General features: G+C 38.8%; 1 protein-coding gene across 9 annotated transcripts in view; it reads right to left on the reverse strand.

Annotated features, from left to right (window-relative positions):
- The window catches only part of map4k5 (mitogen-activated protein kinase kinase kinase kinase 5), a 72,986-nt gene that overhangs the window by 24,376 nt on the left and 33,094 nt on the right, over positions 1–15,516 (reverse strand). For 2 of the 9 annotated variants that reach the window (XM_054796522.1, XM_054796531.1), the window contains 10 exons: positions 15,049–15,127; positions 14,710–14,781; positions 10,939–10,997; positions 10,785–10,852; positions 10,381–10,419; positions 9,971–10,012; positions 6,531–6,573; positions 4,352–4,565; positions 2,059–2,082; positions 1,887–1,972 (listed from right to left, as the gene is read on the reverse strand). In XM_054796522.1, the coding sequence (XP_054652497.1) occupies positions 1,887–1,972; positions 2,059–2,082; positions 4,352–4,565; positions 6,531–6,573; positions 9,971–10,012; positions 10,381–10,419; positions 10,785–10,852; positions 10,939–10,997; positions 14,710–14,781; positions 15,049–15,127 (726 nt within the window). The remainder of the gene's footprint in view (positions 1–1,886; positions 1,973–2,058; positions 2,083–4,351; positions 4,566–6,530; positions 6,574–9,970; positions 10,013–10,380; positions 10,420–10,784; positions 10,853–10,938; positions 10,998–14,709; positions 14,782–15,048; positions 15,128–15,516) is intronic. The other 7 variants (XM_054796524.1, XM_054796526.1, XM_054796523.1 and 4 more) reach the window with 7 other exon arrangements.

Here is a 15,516-nt window from a genome sequence, read left to right on the forward strand (position 1 = left end):
CAGTCCTCCGGCCCGCCGGCGCCCTGTCCTTGGCTGGGATTACCTCTCTTCGGCCCCTTGCTGGTCTTCCCAGGGGGGAGGGCTCTTTGGGCTGGCTCTTGGGGCACTGATCTTTGTGCTGCCTGCCCCTGTGGGCCTGGTGGACTTCTGGCGGCAGGGGCTCGGCCTGGCTATTTGGGGCGGCCCCTTTCCTTTCATGCATTCTCAGTGACAATTACACGCCCACACATTCTTGCACCTTTATATATATGAAGCCTTCCCCACATACAGAGATACCTGTACATATGCACACTCACAGTACATACGTACTTCCCCACATTACTCACTGAGTTAACCAGGGTGTTATTATGTTGTTGGTTTTATTACAGCGACAGTGATATCAGCAGTATGACTATAGTTTTTTTTTTTTACAATGATGTGCATTACAGTAATTATCATTCTGTTCACTATCATAGATAATCATTTCATTACTACAATTATGTGTGACTGTTTTAATGCAGTATTGTCATTGTGATCACTATCATAGTTCATTTCATTACTACAATTATATGTGACTGTTTCAATGCAGTATTGTCATTGTGATCACTGTCATAGTTCATCATTTCATGACTGCTATTATGTTGATAGTTTGTCCTTTGTCCTTGTTCGTCTTTATAGTTGTCACAGACGTTTATTTACTGATGTCGTTCTGTATGTTTCTGTTGTTCTGTTCTTGTTGTCACAATTGTTGTTGTTGCTGCTGTTGTCTTTGTCTCTCTTTTTTTTGTCCCCTCTCATCCCCATTATATAAAACAACCCCTTTTTGTGTTTTTTATGTTGTGGTATAGTTGCTTCGATACTTTAGATACTTGCTGTCACAAAAGCAAAACATATTTGTGTCAAAGTAGAAGTTAAGCTTGAAATGTATCTTTTCCCAAAAAGCTGTTTATTTTTAGATGGGAACTGATATTTTCCTGAAACGTAGCAATGTTTTACTGCTGATTACTAAAAAAACAGAAAAAGGCAGAAACAAACTTTTTATTCCTCATGAAAGATGGGAGTCTGATCTTTCTCTTGGTAGGTTTCATGTTTATATACCGGCAGAACACAATATTCTGTACGCCCTGAAAAATCAGCCAAAACTGTCTAAAATGGCCACGACTGAAAGGGTCGTCTTTCGAAAAATGGCTGGGATTGCATGAGCTAATCATGATTAATCGCACTTGTCCATAGTTAACTCATAATTAATCGCAGATAGACATAAGTTTTTATAATAAGTAGGGATGTAACTCTCTTTGTGGTCAAGGATTTGACACGCAACTGCAATGATAACCACATCACATTGTATGTAAAGTCGTATCCATTTTGGAAATATGTGCCATTATTTTATTCCAAAAATAATACACAGCTAGAAATCCCCCAGTTTTGCATGTTTAATGTGAGCAGCGGTTTGCCCCACTTTGTTCAATGCACCATCTAATGTTCTCCCACACTGCACAGATAAGACTACTACACTGTATTTTTACCCTTTTTCTTTCACCCGTTTGGTCCCAAATGCATGAAGGTAAGATTTAATGACCTTATGAGTGCTAATGTGTATATTTTTATGGTGCGCCTGCTGAAAAACAAAGTCCAGGCTCATACTGATGGATGGTGGAGCTCTGTATTCACATGTTGTGCTTTTAATTTGATGTTGTTCCTGTCATAGTTTTACATCATACATAATAAATAAGATAAATTAGACGGCTATAATGTATAGATGTTTTGCTGATTCCTGATTTTTTGCTGCCCTCTGGCGGCTACACTGCCTAAAGGGCCAGACGACTCTGCCTACAGGGATGCAACATTTCCCTGCTCATCTATCTAATTTAAGAGTCAAGAGGATGAAAGTAAAGGAGGAGACGTACAAGAAATTCCTTCTTCACCCTCCGATGCGCACGGTTGGGCGCTGGTTTGGGACTGCCGCCGTTGAGGCTGCCTTCGGAGTCGTCGTCTGCAGTCACAAAATACATCAATGTTATTGGATCCTCACACGGGGAACATTTAGTCAGAGCTTATGTTTGCATCAGGCTGCCTCACCTTTGCATTCAGACTGACTGAGAGCTTGGCAAGAAAAAAAAAAGCAACATGATGAGACAAAAACAAAAGGGGAGATGAACACACATCGGGGGTCATACAACTTTCCCAAGGTTTACCAACACTTAGTGCTTTAATACAGGAGCGTCCACAGTGTCCACATTCTTCTAAAAATACAGTATAATCTAACAACAATTTAACAAGAAAAAAATTCGCAAAAATTAAAAAATCAGCAGTAATTTTCTCTCAAAATACAAAAAAGTCATCGTTTTCTAACAATAACGTCGTAATATTAGGATTTTTTAAAAGTTTGAATATTATCAAAAACAATCCAAACAAAATTAGGTTGCGGGAAAAAAAAAACAGAAATGGGAAAAAAATTGTGAAAAAGCTGTAATTTTACAAGAATAAAATTTAAATATGAAGAAAAAAAAGTTGCATTCTAACGAGAAAAAATAAAAGGCCGAAGTCAGTCGGCCTTTTATTTTTTGCCCGAAGTCAGCTGGGATAGGCTCCAGCATGCCGCCACGACCCTAATGAGGAAAAAGCGGTATAGAAAATGGATGGATGGAAAATAAAAGGCGCAATTTCACAAGAATAGACTTATATTACTAAATAATAAATGTAATATGAGTAGAAATTTAGTAGTAGTAGCACGACTTTGACACACAAACTAGTGTTTTGAAGACAAGCCATAGGTATTTTAATAACAAGAGAGCAAGATTGTTAAGTGGCAATTTGAAAATGTAAGTTGTGATGATAATCGATGATTGATGTATCCTATGAATGTAATAGCTACTTATAGCTCTGAGCTTGCGAGATGCTGCCAGCCAGGCATGTCAACAAAAATGCCAGACACGCTAGATAGGCTTAGCATGCCTAACATTTTACGGGCTATTGTTCATTCTTCCGATCATAAGAAACAAACTGAAAGTCAACACAAGACGTGTCACACATCTGGTCACATGCGCAAGTGCCAGCAAGACAGACAGGCTATTCCGGTCAACGCTTATCAAAATAAACTGCAATTAAATATTTTTATGACATTTTAAATTGTTTTCAAACTAACTGTGGTCAATATGTGCGTAAATAATAAGCTATATATATATATACATATATATATATATATATATATATATACACACACACACACACACACACACACACACACACACACACACACACAGGTAGAAAATATATTACTTAAAATTGTTTTCAAGCAAAAAACAACAACAAATTTTTAAGGTGTGACGGCTTTTATTTTGTAGTGGTAAACCCACCCCCCCCCTCACCGACTTGTGAGCAGCACAGCATTAACTACATGATGCAGCAATTTCAACAATGTTGCTACATCGGCTTTGGTTATAGGTGAAAAAATACGATACCGGTGGGCCGGACATCGGACATCCCTAGTTTATATAGTAAAAAAAAAAAAAAAACAATATTTTTTTTTTAATCGTAATATTATGAGGAAAAAAATAAAAATGAAGTCATTTTGGGAAAAATGGGTTCAGGAAAAAGTTATAGTGGTATGGGAAGTTGCATGCCCATGCTCCCTTACCTAACACGAGGCTGTACAATGTCTCGGGTCTGGAACAACAAGCTCTCTAAGAGTATATCTTGTCCTCATTGGCCGCGGGTTTTATTCTCCCATCAAAATCACAGCTGGGGGCCTCCATGTATCGACTTCCGGGGTCTCAGTGAAATAACTGTGAGGTATTATTAGCCGCTCCCGCTCATGGACTCAGCATTCTCTTCCTTGCACTCAGCTAAAGTATTCTCCAAACTTGACCTACCAAACGCCTATCATTTGGTGCGGATTGAGCGGAAGACTGCATTGGATAATTCACATTTAATAATTCCAAATCATAATTACAAGAAGTAAAATGTCTAGAACAAAATTGAAATAGTTGGACAATAAAATATAAAAAAATGCAGAAATGGCAAAAAAACAGCTGTAATTTTGTGAGAAAGTCAAAATATTAAGAAAAAATAATCTAACGAGGAAAAAAGGCGCAATTTTACAAGAATAAACTCATAATATGAGAAAAAAATTGGGTTATTTCAGTAGCATAGACTTTAAATATTGAAGCAAAAATGATTTTTTTTAAGTCTTACTATTATGATTAAAACAAAACTAAAGTTGTCAGAGTTTAGGATTTTTTTTTTTTTCCCCCAAAGATTCATTAAAAATGTATAGGGTACATATTGCAAAAGAGTCTCACATGAACAGAAACGCTGTTGTGGTATAACCATACAAAATCAAAGGATGAAAGGGGAAGATATAGAATCCTACCCTGGTCTGAGGCATGGGACAAGAGCCCGGGGCTGCTGACGCTGACAGAGAGAAAATCCGGAGACGAGGTCTCCGCCTTGTGGCCGTGCTCCGGCGTGCTGCGCCTGCGTGCTGCCACCTGGCCCGGCCCGTTCTCTGAGTTGGGGAACCGCCGCACCGTCAGGGACCGCTCGTCGTTGAGGCCCATCTCCTCAGAGGGGCTGTGTAACCGTGGCTGAGGAGGACGACAATAAAATCAAACGGCGGAATTCTCAATACATCTTTTAAAATAACGTAGTTGGTGTTTAGAAACGCGCTAAGTTAATCAAAACCGTAATTTTGGTCCGTAAATGTGAATCTCGCACGAGGACAAGTTTCAGTGCGCACCGGCAGACGTAAACGTGCTGGGCGGATGAACCCTGCAGGTGCCTGTGCTTAATTACTTCACCCTTTACACTTTGTGTCCCAAGCTGCTGTGCACCAAAGAAAAGGAAAGCCATCAACATGGAAGTGACAACACACCCACCCATATCGGTTGCTATTTTGGTCCCAACCGCTCATTTAACTCATTCAATCCCAGACATTTTTCAAAAGACAACCCTTCAACCCCCAACCCCTTGATTTTTCAAGGCACACAGATGATTGTGTTCTATTACTACTTGTACATAAACATGGAACCTATCAACAGAAACATGAGACTCCCCGTCTTTCATCAGGAAAAAGGTTTGTCTCTACCTTTTTCTGATCTTTAGTAAGCAGCAGTAGAACATAGGTAAGTTTCAGGAAAATATCAGTTCCAAACTCAAACAGGAAGAAAAACTGCTTTTTGTGAAAAGATACATTTCAAGCATAATTTTCACTGACACAAATGTTTTTTGCTTTTGTAATAGTAACACTTTGCAATAAGGTACACAAAATTACAGTCGTTAATGAGGATCAAATCTACCTAACCCTAATCAGTCATTAGTTCCTCAGTAACTAGTCTAAATTGGTGTGCCTTAGCCATTAGTTCCTCAGTAACTAGTCTACATTGTTGACGCTTAGTCATTAGTTCCTCAGTAATTAGTCTACATTGATGTGCCTTCGTCATTAGTTCTTCCTTTATTCCTTGGTAACTAGTCTAAATTGATGTGCCTTAGTCATTAGTTCATCAGTTCCTTAGTAACTAGCCCAAATTGATATGCCTAAATCATTAGTTCTTCTAAGTAGTCTAAATTTATGTGCCTTAGTCATTAGTTCCTCAATAACAATCTAGATTGATGTGCTTTAGTCATTAATTCCTCAGTAACTAGTCTAAATTGATGAGCCTTAGTCATTAGTTTATCAGTAACTAGTCTAAATAGATGTGCCTTAGTCATGAGTTCATTAGTTCCTCAGTAATGACTCTAAATTTATGTGCCTTAGTCATTAGTTCCTCAGCAACTCGTCTAAATTGATGTGGCTTAGTCATTAGTTCCTCAGCAACTAGTCTAAATTGATGTGCCTCATTAGTTCCTCAGTAACTACCGTATTTTTGTGTACCTTTGTAACAGCTCAAATATCTAAACAACTACACACCAACATAAACAAAAGATATGTTTTACATCAAAATAAATATTTACAAAATATAAAACCATGGACTATTTACGATTTTGACTATGCATGTGTGCATGTGTTACAATGCGTACGTAACCTTCAACACTTTTCCTTCCTGTCATGTGTGATTTGTCGGTTAACTTGATCCCTGCTGAGCTTTTATCAAGTGCACTTCTGTCACCTTGTGGCCTTTTTCATGGCTTAAAAGTACTATGAGTGAAATGCATTAGTGGAAAGTTGCATCATCACCTCTTTTGGCCTCTCACTCAAAAAAACGTAAAAGAAATATACTGTACATATGTTGTTGGGATCTGGCACTGGGGTCTATAAAACGTATAAATACATCTGTGGTATTGAATGAGTTAAGGTTACATATGAATGCTAAAGGGGTCATGGATTCTGTACGCTGTTGCAAGTAGATCTGGGGGGAGAAGAGGTGCAAGACAAAAAAGGAAGGACTTTTTCCACTCTTGTATTTCACCTTTTCTTCCCCATGTCCATTGTGTTTTCTGTGTACAGACTGACGCAACAGTTTATTCAGCTACCACTTAGGCATTAAACAAAACGTCCTTGTTCGTAACACGAGGACCACCTGCCGTAACATCAATGTGATCGTGCTTCTTACCTTGGGGGGCCGAGGAGGAGGATACCCCGGCTTGAGTGTAGAGCTGAAAAAGAAAATATTTTTTAAAAAAAAAGATCATGTAAACACTTACGTCTAACAATGACGACACTAGAATCTACTACAATCGACACAACACTAGGTACACCCGCACTTTATAAGCTTTCCAAAGGCTTTTCTGAAAGAGTTTGGTCATTTAATTATACGCCTTTGCAATGTGCAGCATAGTAATCCCTCGTTTATCACGGTTAATTGGTTCCAGCCCGACCGCGATAAGTCAATTAATTGAAACAACTGAATAATAAAATAAATAAATAAAATACTACTCATATTAATAATAATAATAACAATAATAATAATAATAATAAAATAAGAAATAATAAAAATAAATTTTAAATAAATAAATACATTTTTGGACTGATGCGACTTGTACTCGGCAGCGACTTACAATCCGAAAAATACCATCTCATATTACTGTTAAATTTTAAAATGAATAATTCTCATTGAAATAAAAAAATACAATAAAATAAATACAATAATGAAAATCACAATCATAAATATAAATGTAAAAATAACAAAAATAAATGTGACTTAATAGTCCTGTGTGTGCTTTTGCGTTGTTCAGGGGTCGGCAACCCGTGGCTCATCAGCCTGCCTGTTGCGGCTTCCTTCGCTGAGCGCAGTGATTTATTTATTTATATATATATATATTTTTTTACACCCAAGTAGGTGGAATGTGCATTTTTGAAATGAATGTCAAATGTCACTGCAAATCCATGAATGCGTCTAGAAAAGGTGAGGGAGTTTTGCGTTGTTACTATGCAGTAAAATAAAACCAACTTCAGGAGCACTGTAGCTATGAGCTCCGAGGTGTAGCACGCTAAACGTGGAGGCGGTGACTCCAGGAGAGGTAGACAGTGTGCCACATCAGCTGACTGCACTCATCGACCAGGGGTCTCACTTACTTATAAAGTACGCACAGAACGGGGACGTAGCTTGGTGTCGTGATAACAATCTTCTTCTCAATACAGATAAGACTAAAGAGATGATCATCGACCCAAGAACAAGGGAAAAGGAGCCGCATAGACCCCCGTTTATTGATGAGACTGAGGTGGAGAGGGTGAAAACCTTCAAGTTCCTTGGCACACACATCAGCGAGGACCTCACCTGGTCTCACAACACCCAACAAATTCTGAAGAAGTCCCAAAGGAGACTGTACTTCCTGAGAAGACTGAGGAAATTTGGCATGTCCACCACAATCCTGAGTTGCTTCTACAGATGCACTATCGAAAGTGTCCTTACCGCCTCCATCACTGTTTGGTACGGTAACTGTACAACACGTGATAGGAAGGCACTCCAGCGGGTGATCAAGACCTCACAGAACATTGTTGGGGCAGCCCTCCCCTCACTGCAAGACATTTATAAAACTAGAGTCCTACGCAGAACACACAACCTCATCAAGGACAGCACACATCCACAACACTCATTATTCACACTCCTACCGTCAGGCAGACGCTACAGGAGTTTGAAGTCCAGGACCACAAGGCTGGCAAACAGCTTTTACCCACAGGCCATCAGGCTTCTCAACGAAGCACTCGCACACGCCGCACGCAACACAAGCACACACTCATAGCACTTTATTTATTTATTTATTTATATTATTTACTTGTATTAATGTCTCTTCTGTTGTTGTTGCTTAATTTATTGGTATATATGTTTATGTGCTTATGTTTATGTTCTTATTCTTTCTTGTGTTTTCTTTCTTTTCTTGGGAGAATGAACAGAATAAGATTTTCATTGCATGGTATAACTGCTGTTTTACTATGCACATGACAATAAAACTCTCTTGAATCTTGAATCTTGAAAAGCTGCGTATGGTACCGATAAGAACACAACTTGACGTGAGAATGTGCGCACCGCTACGCCACCTTTGTAGTTGGCGTACGCACCTTTTGGAGACATGGCAAAAGGGCCACGCACATTGTTAGTGGAGAAGTGAACTCGTTTGTTAGAAATAAACATGCAGTGGAAGCCAGTAAAGATTTATCCATCTTTGTATGAAAACATCATGCTGTTCTTGGATTAAACCATTTGTGGAAAGTGTTATTTGACATGACACTGATCATTTACACACCAGCGTATGCCCGCTAAAAGATACATTAAAAACACAACTTGAATACTTTGTTTTATTTTAGAATCATGAACCCTAGTACTCTTACTTTGAAGGCGAGCAGACTTCCTGTATTTTTCCAAACGACAACATTTTTAAACCAAAAACATTTTTATTTCATTACGTCGTTCATAAATGTTTCGCTTGTTTGAATTCGTAAAATGTTTAAGCTTCATTTGTCGCAGAATACATTTTGAACATTTTTACTCTCTTACTTTGAAGGCTGGTTCAGTAGTCCCGGTTCAGTTCAGGTTCATTTTGCTATTAAGCTGGAAACTGTTAAATATTGCTTACTTTAACTAATGATATATTTAACTAAAATACATTTTAATTTGTTAAATCTTTTCACTATCCATGTTTTGGTTAAACCGGAAGTCAACAACATGAGGAATTGTGGGATACATTGGCGCTGACCAGCGACGTCAACCACACGGTTAACTTTGACGTGCCGTTAACTAATGACGTGACTAACCACGTTTTGAATAACGCATTTAAACAGCCAGTTAGCTAACGGCAGGTTAAGAAGTTAACCGGTGCTTCGGGGCTAACCAGTGGTTAAAATAACCGAGTTTTGAAAAACCAAGCCCCGGTTGTCAAATAATTGTAGGGTTTAAGTTTCCAAGACACAGAGCTAACATGCTTACTGCTCGTTTCTCACCATTTTTTGGGACAATTTATAAAAAAAAAAATAAGACAGTTATTTGCTGCATATGTAAAGTATACCATCAACAGCAACATTTATTTCTCTTACCACGGCCTTTATTTGTGAGGAAAGTGTCAGGGCTGTGTGCGTAAAATCCTCTTTCCTAAATGATGGCCTTTTCGTTTGTTGTGCTTTGAAATAACAGACATACGTTCCTGATAAAATAATGATGATATACCTAATATTCTCATGGCGTTCATGTCACCATGAAGTATGAACTATCTGTCTGGAATAACAGCAATTATTTTTCGACAGAACTTTGTCCCCGTTTTGAGTCATTGCGTCCGCCTTTAAATGATTATGCTAAGCTTATGTTAATCTAAAGTGCAGTATCAATTAGGAAAAATGTAGAAAGATGCTCACTAAAAATGCCTTGATATGTGACCACTTTTTTTTGTTTTTGTTCTGCCCATTCCACTGACGCTGTTGACGGCGGACTCGCTCATCGTCCCCCCTTGTTATGTCACTGCTGTGTCCTCCAAATATGATGTTTTTACGGGATTTTTGCCACATCTTTGTAGGACTGTGCGGGCGTTCCTAATGTTGTGGTGGCGAGTGAGCTTTACGCACATTTCGACGTCTTCCAAGTCTTCGAGATGGGCGACGTGTCCCCTGCAGCGAGCAAAGAAGTGAGGAAGGTTACACTCCTGAGCGTTCAGGAGGCTGCCTAAAGGTGTTAAGGGTGTTATGGACGTGCTGGGGGGGGGGGGGGTCCATATTTTGGGCTGGAAAATATCCAAACTACAGATTTGACCTGATGTTGTGTTTGCGTCTGGGTCAAATATGTGGTCCAATATGTGGTATTTAAACATCCAAAGCCTACAGTAGGTGGTTTCCAATGGGGTGGGGGCTGCATAATACAATGCAATTAGAGCTTTTGGATGCAGTGCTTTGCCCACACGTGCTAACTGGTGATTTGTGAGGTTGTGATCATGAGAGCTGAGATGCAGAGGAGGACAACAAACAGTGTTAAGAGTTACCGTTGGAACAATTCGTCCTCAACGCTTTTGAGGAGGCTCCTTCGGGGAACGAGGTGAGAGACAGGCCGGCAGACGAAAAGGGGACAAGAGGAGGTGGACGGAGAAAGAAAGACAAGCAAAGCAAAGGGAGACGTGAGACGGAGCTTACTTACGGGTGGACAAGTCAAAACAAGTCAAACAAGCAGCAAAGCGGAGGGGATGGGGTCCATGCTCGGGGCAAACATTAAGAATCTGTGAGTCAAGGTGTTATAAGAATTTTTTTTTTTGACAAACAGTCCATTCCTTCATTGACAATATTGTGGACATGCGAGGGGGGAATAAAAACAAACAAGCCATGTTGAAAAAAAAAAGAAAAAAAAGTAGTAAATAAAAGCAGTAGCCATGACAACGCTCCGATGGCTTACCTGGCTGTTATTCCTCCCTCTGCAAAAGGACTCCAGGGTGACGGGAAATCGTTATCTTTACTCACGTCCTGCGGAAAGACACGGGTGAGCAGAAAACAGCAGCACCGTGATGCACATGCGTGCTCGCCCTCTCGTGTGGGTTTTCCATCCTCACCATTTCGGAACGGGCCTCCGTTTCCTTCCTCAGCGGCGGCTCAAACTGCAGCTTGTCGACTGTCAAAAACGACAAGAAGAGTTGAGTGGGTGCCGTTTGAATGAGACGCTCACCTTTGACACTAAAGAGCATCGGCACTCAATTCTTGGAAAAGTGGACAAGAGGGGACATCCTGTGTGAGTCTCAGCTAGAAGACAAATAAATTAGACCAGGAGTGCCCAAAGTGCAGCCCGGGGGCCATTTGCGCCCTACTGCTGTTTTTTTATTCGACCGTGGCACATTCAAAAACTATAATTTAACTACAATAAAAAAACTGCAAAAATATTCAGCCAAAAAAAATCTAAATATAAAAAAAGTTGTAATCTCACAAGTAAACGTCAGAATTTTTCGAGAATAATGTAATATGGTAAGGAAAAATATCATTTTTGTAGAATTCTGTTGAAATATGAAAAAAAAAAGACTTTTAAAAAGTCATAATATGAGGAAGAAGTAAAAAAAAAAAAGTTGGGGAAAAATGTATAATACAGGACTAAAGTCAAAGTAGTATGGGAATAAAGTCATAATATTGAAGAAAGTTTAACTAATTAAAAAGTATAAGGAAAAACAGCAAAAATGGGTAAAAAAAAACAGCTGTAATTTTACGAGAATAAAGTCAATCATATCAAGAGAAAAAAGTTGTATTCTAACGAGAAAAAAAGTCACAATATTATGAGAATTAACTTTTAATATGTGAAAAATACATTTTAACAGCACAGAGTTTATATATTATACATATATATATATTTTAAAGTGTAATATGACAAGAAACAAGACTAAATAATAATGTTATAATTTTTGGAAAATAGGGTGGTAGAAAAAGTTCAAAGTTAATAAAGTCATATCACGAGAAGAAAGTTGAAATAATTTGAAAATATATTTTTAAAAAAACATTAGAAATGTTTAAAAAAGCTGTAATTTTACAAGAAGAAAGCCGCAATTCTGAGGTTCGTACCAAAGTTTAAATATTTAAAAATATCGCTAATTTATTATTAAAATATAAAATATATTTTTAATTACGATTTTCTAAAGTTGTAATACGAGAAACGAAACAAAATTATATTTAAAATATATGAAAAGTCATAACATTATGTCCAACACAGAACAAAATAAAAAAAAGTTCTAATATTATGGGAATAAGGTCAAAATATAAGAAGAAAGTCATACTATTATGAGAAGAAAATTTACAAGAACACAGTTGAAATTAAAAAACAGCTGTTTTCCAAGAATAAAGTCAACATATTAAAAAAAAAGTTGTATTCTAATGAAAATAAAAGTTGCAATTTTATGCAAATAAACTCCTAATATCCATCTACTGTATCTTCTGTAACGCTACATCACTATGGCTGCGGGGTATGCTGGAGCCTATCCCAGTTGAGTTCGGGCAAGAGGCAGGTTACATTCTGGACTGGTCGCCAGCCATTCGCAGAGCAGAATAAACTCCTAATGTTAGGAGCAGTAGCACAGGGTTGCAATAATTACATTTAAATAATATAATAATAAAAATAATAAAATAATATTTTTTTAACAGGCAAAACTAAATAAAGTTGTACATTTTGGAAAATTAGGTTGGGGGAAAAAGTTAAGATTAAAAACAGTTGAGATTAAAAACAGGTGGTCCTGGTTTTCCAAACACTCTCCCATTAATTACTCTTACTGTACAAAAAGAAAGGGAGAACTAGTTAAGAGGTTTTTGCTAACCCTTCAACTTCATTGCGTCTCCCGTACACGAGTCAGACTATGCCAGTTGCAGCGTGTCACAGAAATGAAAAGTGAAAGTGAAAAGTGAAGTGAAATCCAAGCGGAGAAACACCGACCGACGTGGGTAGCACACCCGGCCGGCTCAAGCCGCCCAACAGCGGCATCTTTGAACATATGGAAAATCCTATGAAATGGACAGTGGTAACTAATCAGCGTCGTGAACTCACACTGAGATTTCCTCCTTGCAATAAAACTGTCTCTCCCTCCTTTGCAACGCCTCTGTCACTAAATTTATGGAACAGAATTTTTTGCATTTCCAAAATGGTCGGTCGTCTTATGTTCATGCACTCACCTTGTTGATTCTGTTTAAAACCGAATGTTCCCACACTGTGGCTGTCGGCTGTGGCATTCGCCTCAAAACCCATAGCTTCTGCACCTTCTTCATGTTAGCGTGTGCTGCCTCACGAAGCTCACTGCTAAACCCGCTGTAGACACTCACTCGTAGCCCCGCCTCCACAAAGAGGCTGAATGAGATGAGGGCCCACTCTCTCGGCCTTCATTCCACTATCGAGCCAATGCGCAAGGACAGATGCAGAGTGAACCCTCTTGTCATCCAGCCTATGTGGCACAGAGAGATGAGCAGATGAAACACGCGCATACACGCACATGTCAATTTATCCAGGGTGTCATAATTATCTGGGGTTTTTTTGTTTTTTTTTAATCTTTCAATTAATCGATTCATCCATTATCGTGACAGGCCTCGTCACAGGGGTATGCAGAGCACATATAGACAACCATTCACACTCACATTCATACCTATAGACAATTTACAGTCGCTAATTAAACTAACATGCATGTTTTTGGAATGTGGGAGAAAACCAGAGTACCTGGATAAACCACTCGCACGCACGGGGAGAACATGCAAACTCCCTTTTCAGTGTAACATCCTGTTTAAAAAAAAAAGTTTGCAATACAGTGTTTCCTCATTAATCGCAGGGGATAGGTTCCCAAAATAGCCCGCAATAAGTGAAATCCGCAAAGTAGCCAACTCTATTTTTGTCCAATGATTATGTATGAGGGGTGTATGAAAATGTTTAAGCATCGTGTATGAGAAGCGTTGATGCATGATCAAACCTATGATTTTTTTGAAAGTTCAACCGTTTGCAAGTATTCCTGCCAAATTTTAAGATTGTAACATGCATCTTATATTTTTTGCAGCTTTTTGAATAAGCAAGGGTCAAGGATTCAGTCAAAAAATTGAGAAAACAGAAATTTGTGCAGTCATAAAGTACCTGCATTTGAAAGGCATGACATTAGCAGAGAGTTTTGTTCTATGGACTATGTTGAAAAACAAATAATCAAAAATCCCTTATCCCTTTTAGTTTTTCTGATGCATAAAACTTTTCATACATCCCTCGTATGTTTTGAGGCTTTAAAACCCCTTACCATACACTTTATACACTTTTCAGGCATTAACAATTTCTCACATTTCTCTCTTTAAACACTCTCAAAGTTCAAACTTTGTTTGAATTTTCATAATCAACCTACTAGGTTGGACACAAGAAATTAAGTGACGCACACCTATTTCATTGCATAGATTAATTTCATGATCGTATTGAATCTTTTTCTTTTACAGTATTTAATGTGTCCTGTTCTGGACAGTGTGAGTGACTTAGGAGCTCATTTAGGTACACAAAAACTCCACTTCTGTCACAGTCGTAGGAACGGAACTCACACGTAACCCGAGGAATACCTGCGCTGCAAAAACGCTAGCAATTGACCCTCCAAACTGCAAAAGCGCTGTGACGCTTTTAGGAATCTGCTGCGAGTTGAAAGCCATGAGTCAACTGTGCTGCTGTGTGTGAAAGTATTGAGTCGGGTATGAGTCAAACGTGGTGTTGGCGTCTGATTAGTCATCCATTCTATTTCAGTCACTTTTTGGGATGGGTTTACATGTTACAGCAGCACACCGCAAGACGGGGGAAGCGTGGGAGTTGCGCACACACAAAAAACACTCACTATGCCGCCACTAACCTGCTTGGCCCCCATGTGCCTTGCTGAGGCAGGGAGGGGAGCGCTGCCCTCCTCCATCTGTCCCATTGTATGCTTCGGGTAGGAGGCAATGTAAAAAAAACACACATTGAAGAGGATGTGCGTACGACAGATACTCCATGCAAAGTATGACCACTTTCTATTCCGCTATTTTTACACACACACACACACACACACACACACAAACAAGTTGTACAATTAGCGGGGTGACCCTCCATCTATTGACCTAAAGAGCTGGAATGACACCCACACCAACCAATGAGGGCACAGATGTGGGTACGTGAGGTAGATACAACTCGGTGATGGGTTTGGGCTACTTACAGTCCATCTCAGAGCGCGTCCTCTCAGCCCGGGCGTGCTTGTTGGTGGAGCGGATGGTGTGTCTGACCCCAATAGCAGGCTGAAAGTGAGAGAACATACTATTATTGCAATATAAAAGCATATTCGAGGTGTCAAAAGTGCGGCTTGGGGACCTTTTTTTTGGCCCTGGACATGTTGTAAAAATAAAATAATTCATTATTAAAGAATATACAGAATGGTATTTTCCGGACTACAAGTCGCCCCGGAGTATCAATTTGGAAATTTATCATTTATTTAGCAATTTATTTCATTAATTCAGGACCAAGAACAGACAATTCATCTGGAAAGGTAAGTTACTGAACTACATAAAAGTTCACCCTGAACTATACATCGCATTTATTTGTATTTGCTAGTTTTATATTTCTTGTTATTTAGTTATATTATTTTATTTATTTTTTATTGTATTTGTTATGACTTTATTTTTTTGAT

Source organism: Dunckerocampus dactyliophorus, chromosome 13 (assembly GCF_027744805.1).
Source record: "Dunckerocampus dactyliophorus isolate RoL2022-P2 chromosome 13, RoL_Ddac_1.1, whole genome shotgun sequence".
Taxonomy (NCBI): domain Eukaryota; kingdom Metazoa; phylum Chordata; class Actinopteri; order Syngnathiformes; family Syngnathidae; genus Dunckerocampus; species Dunckerocampus dactyliophorus.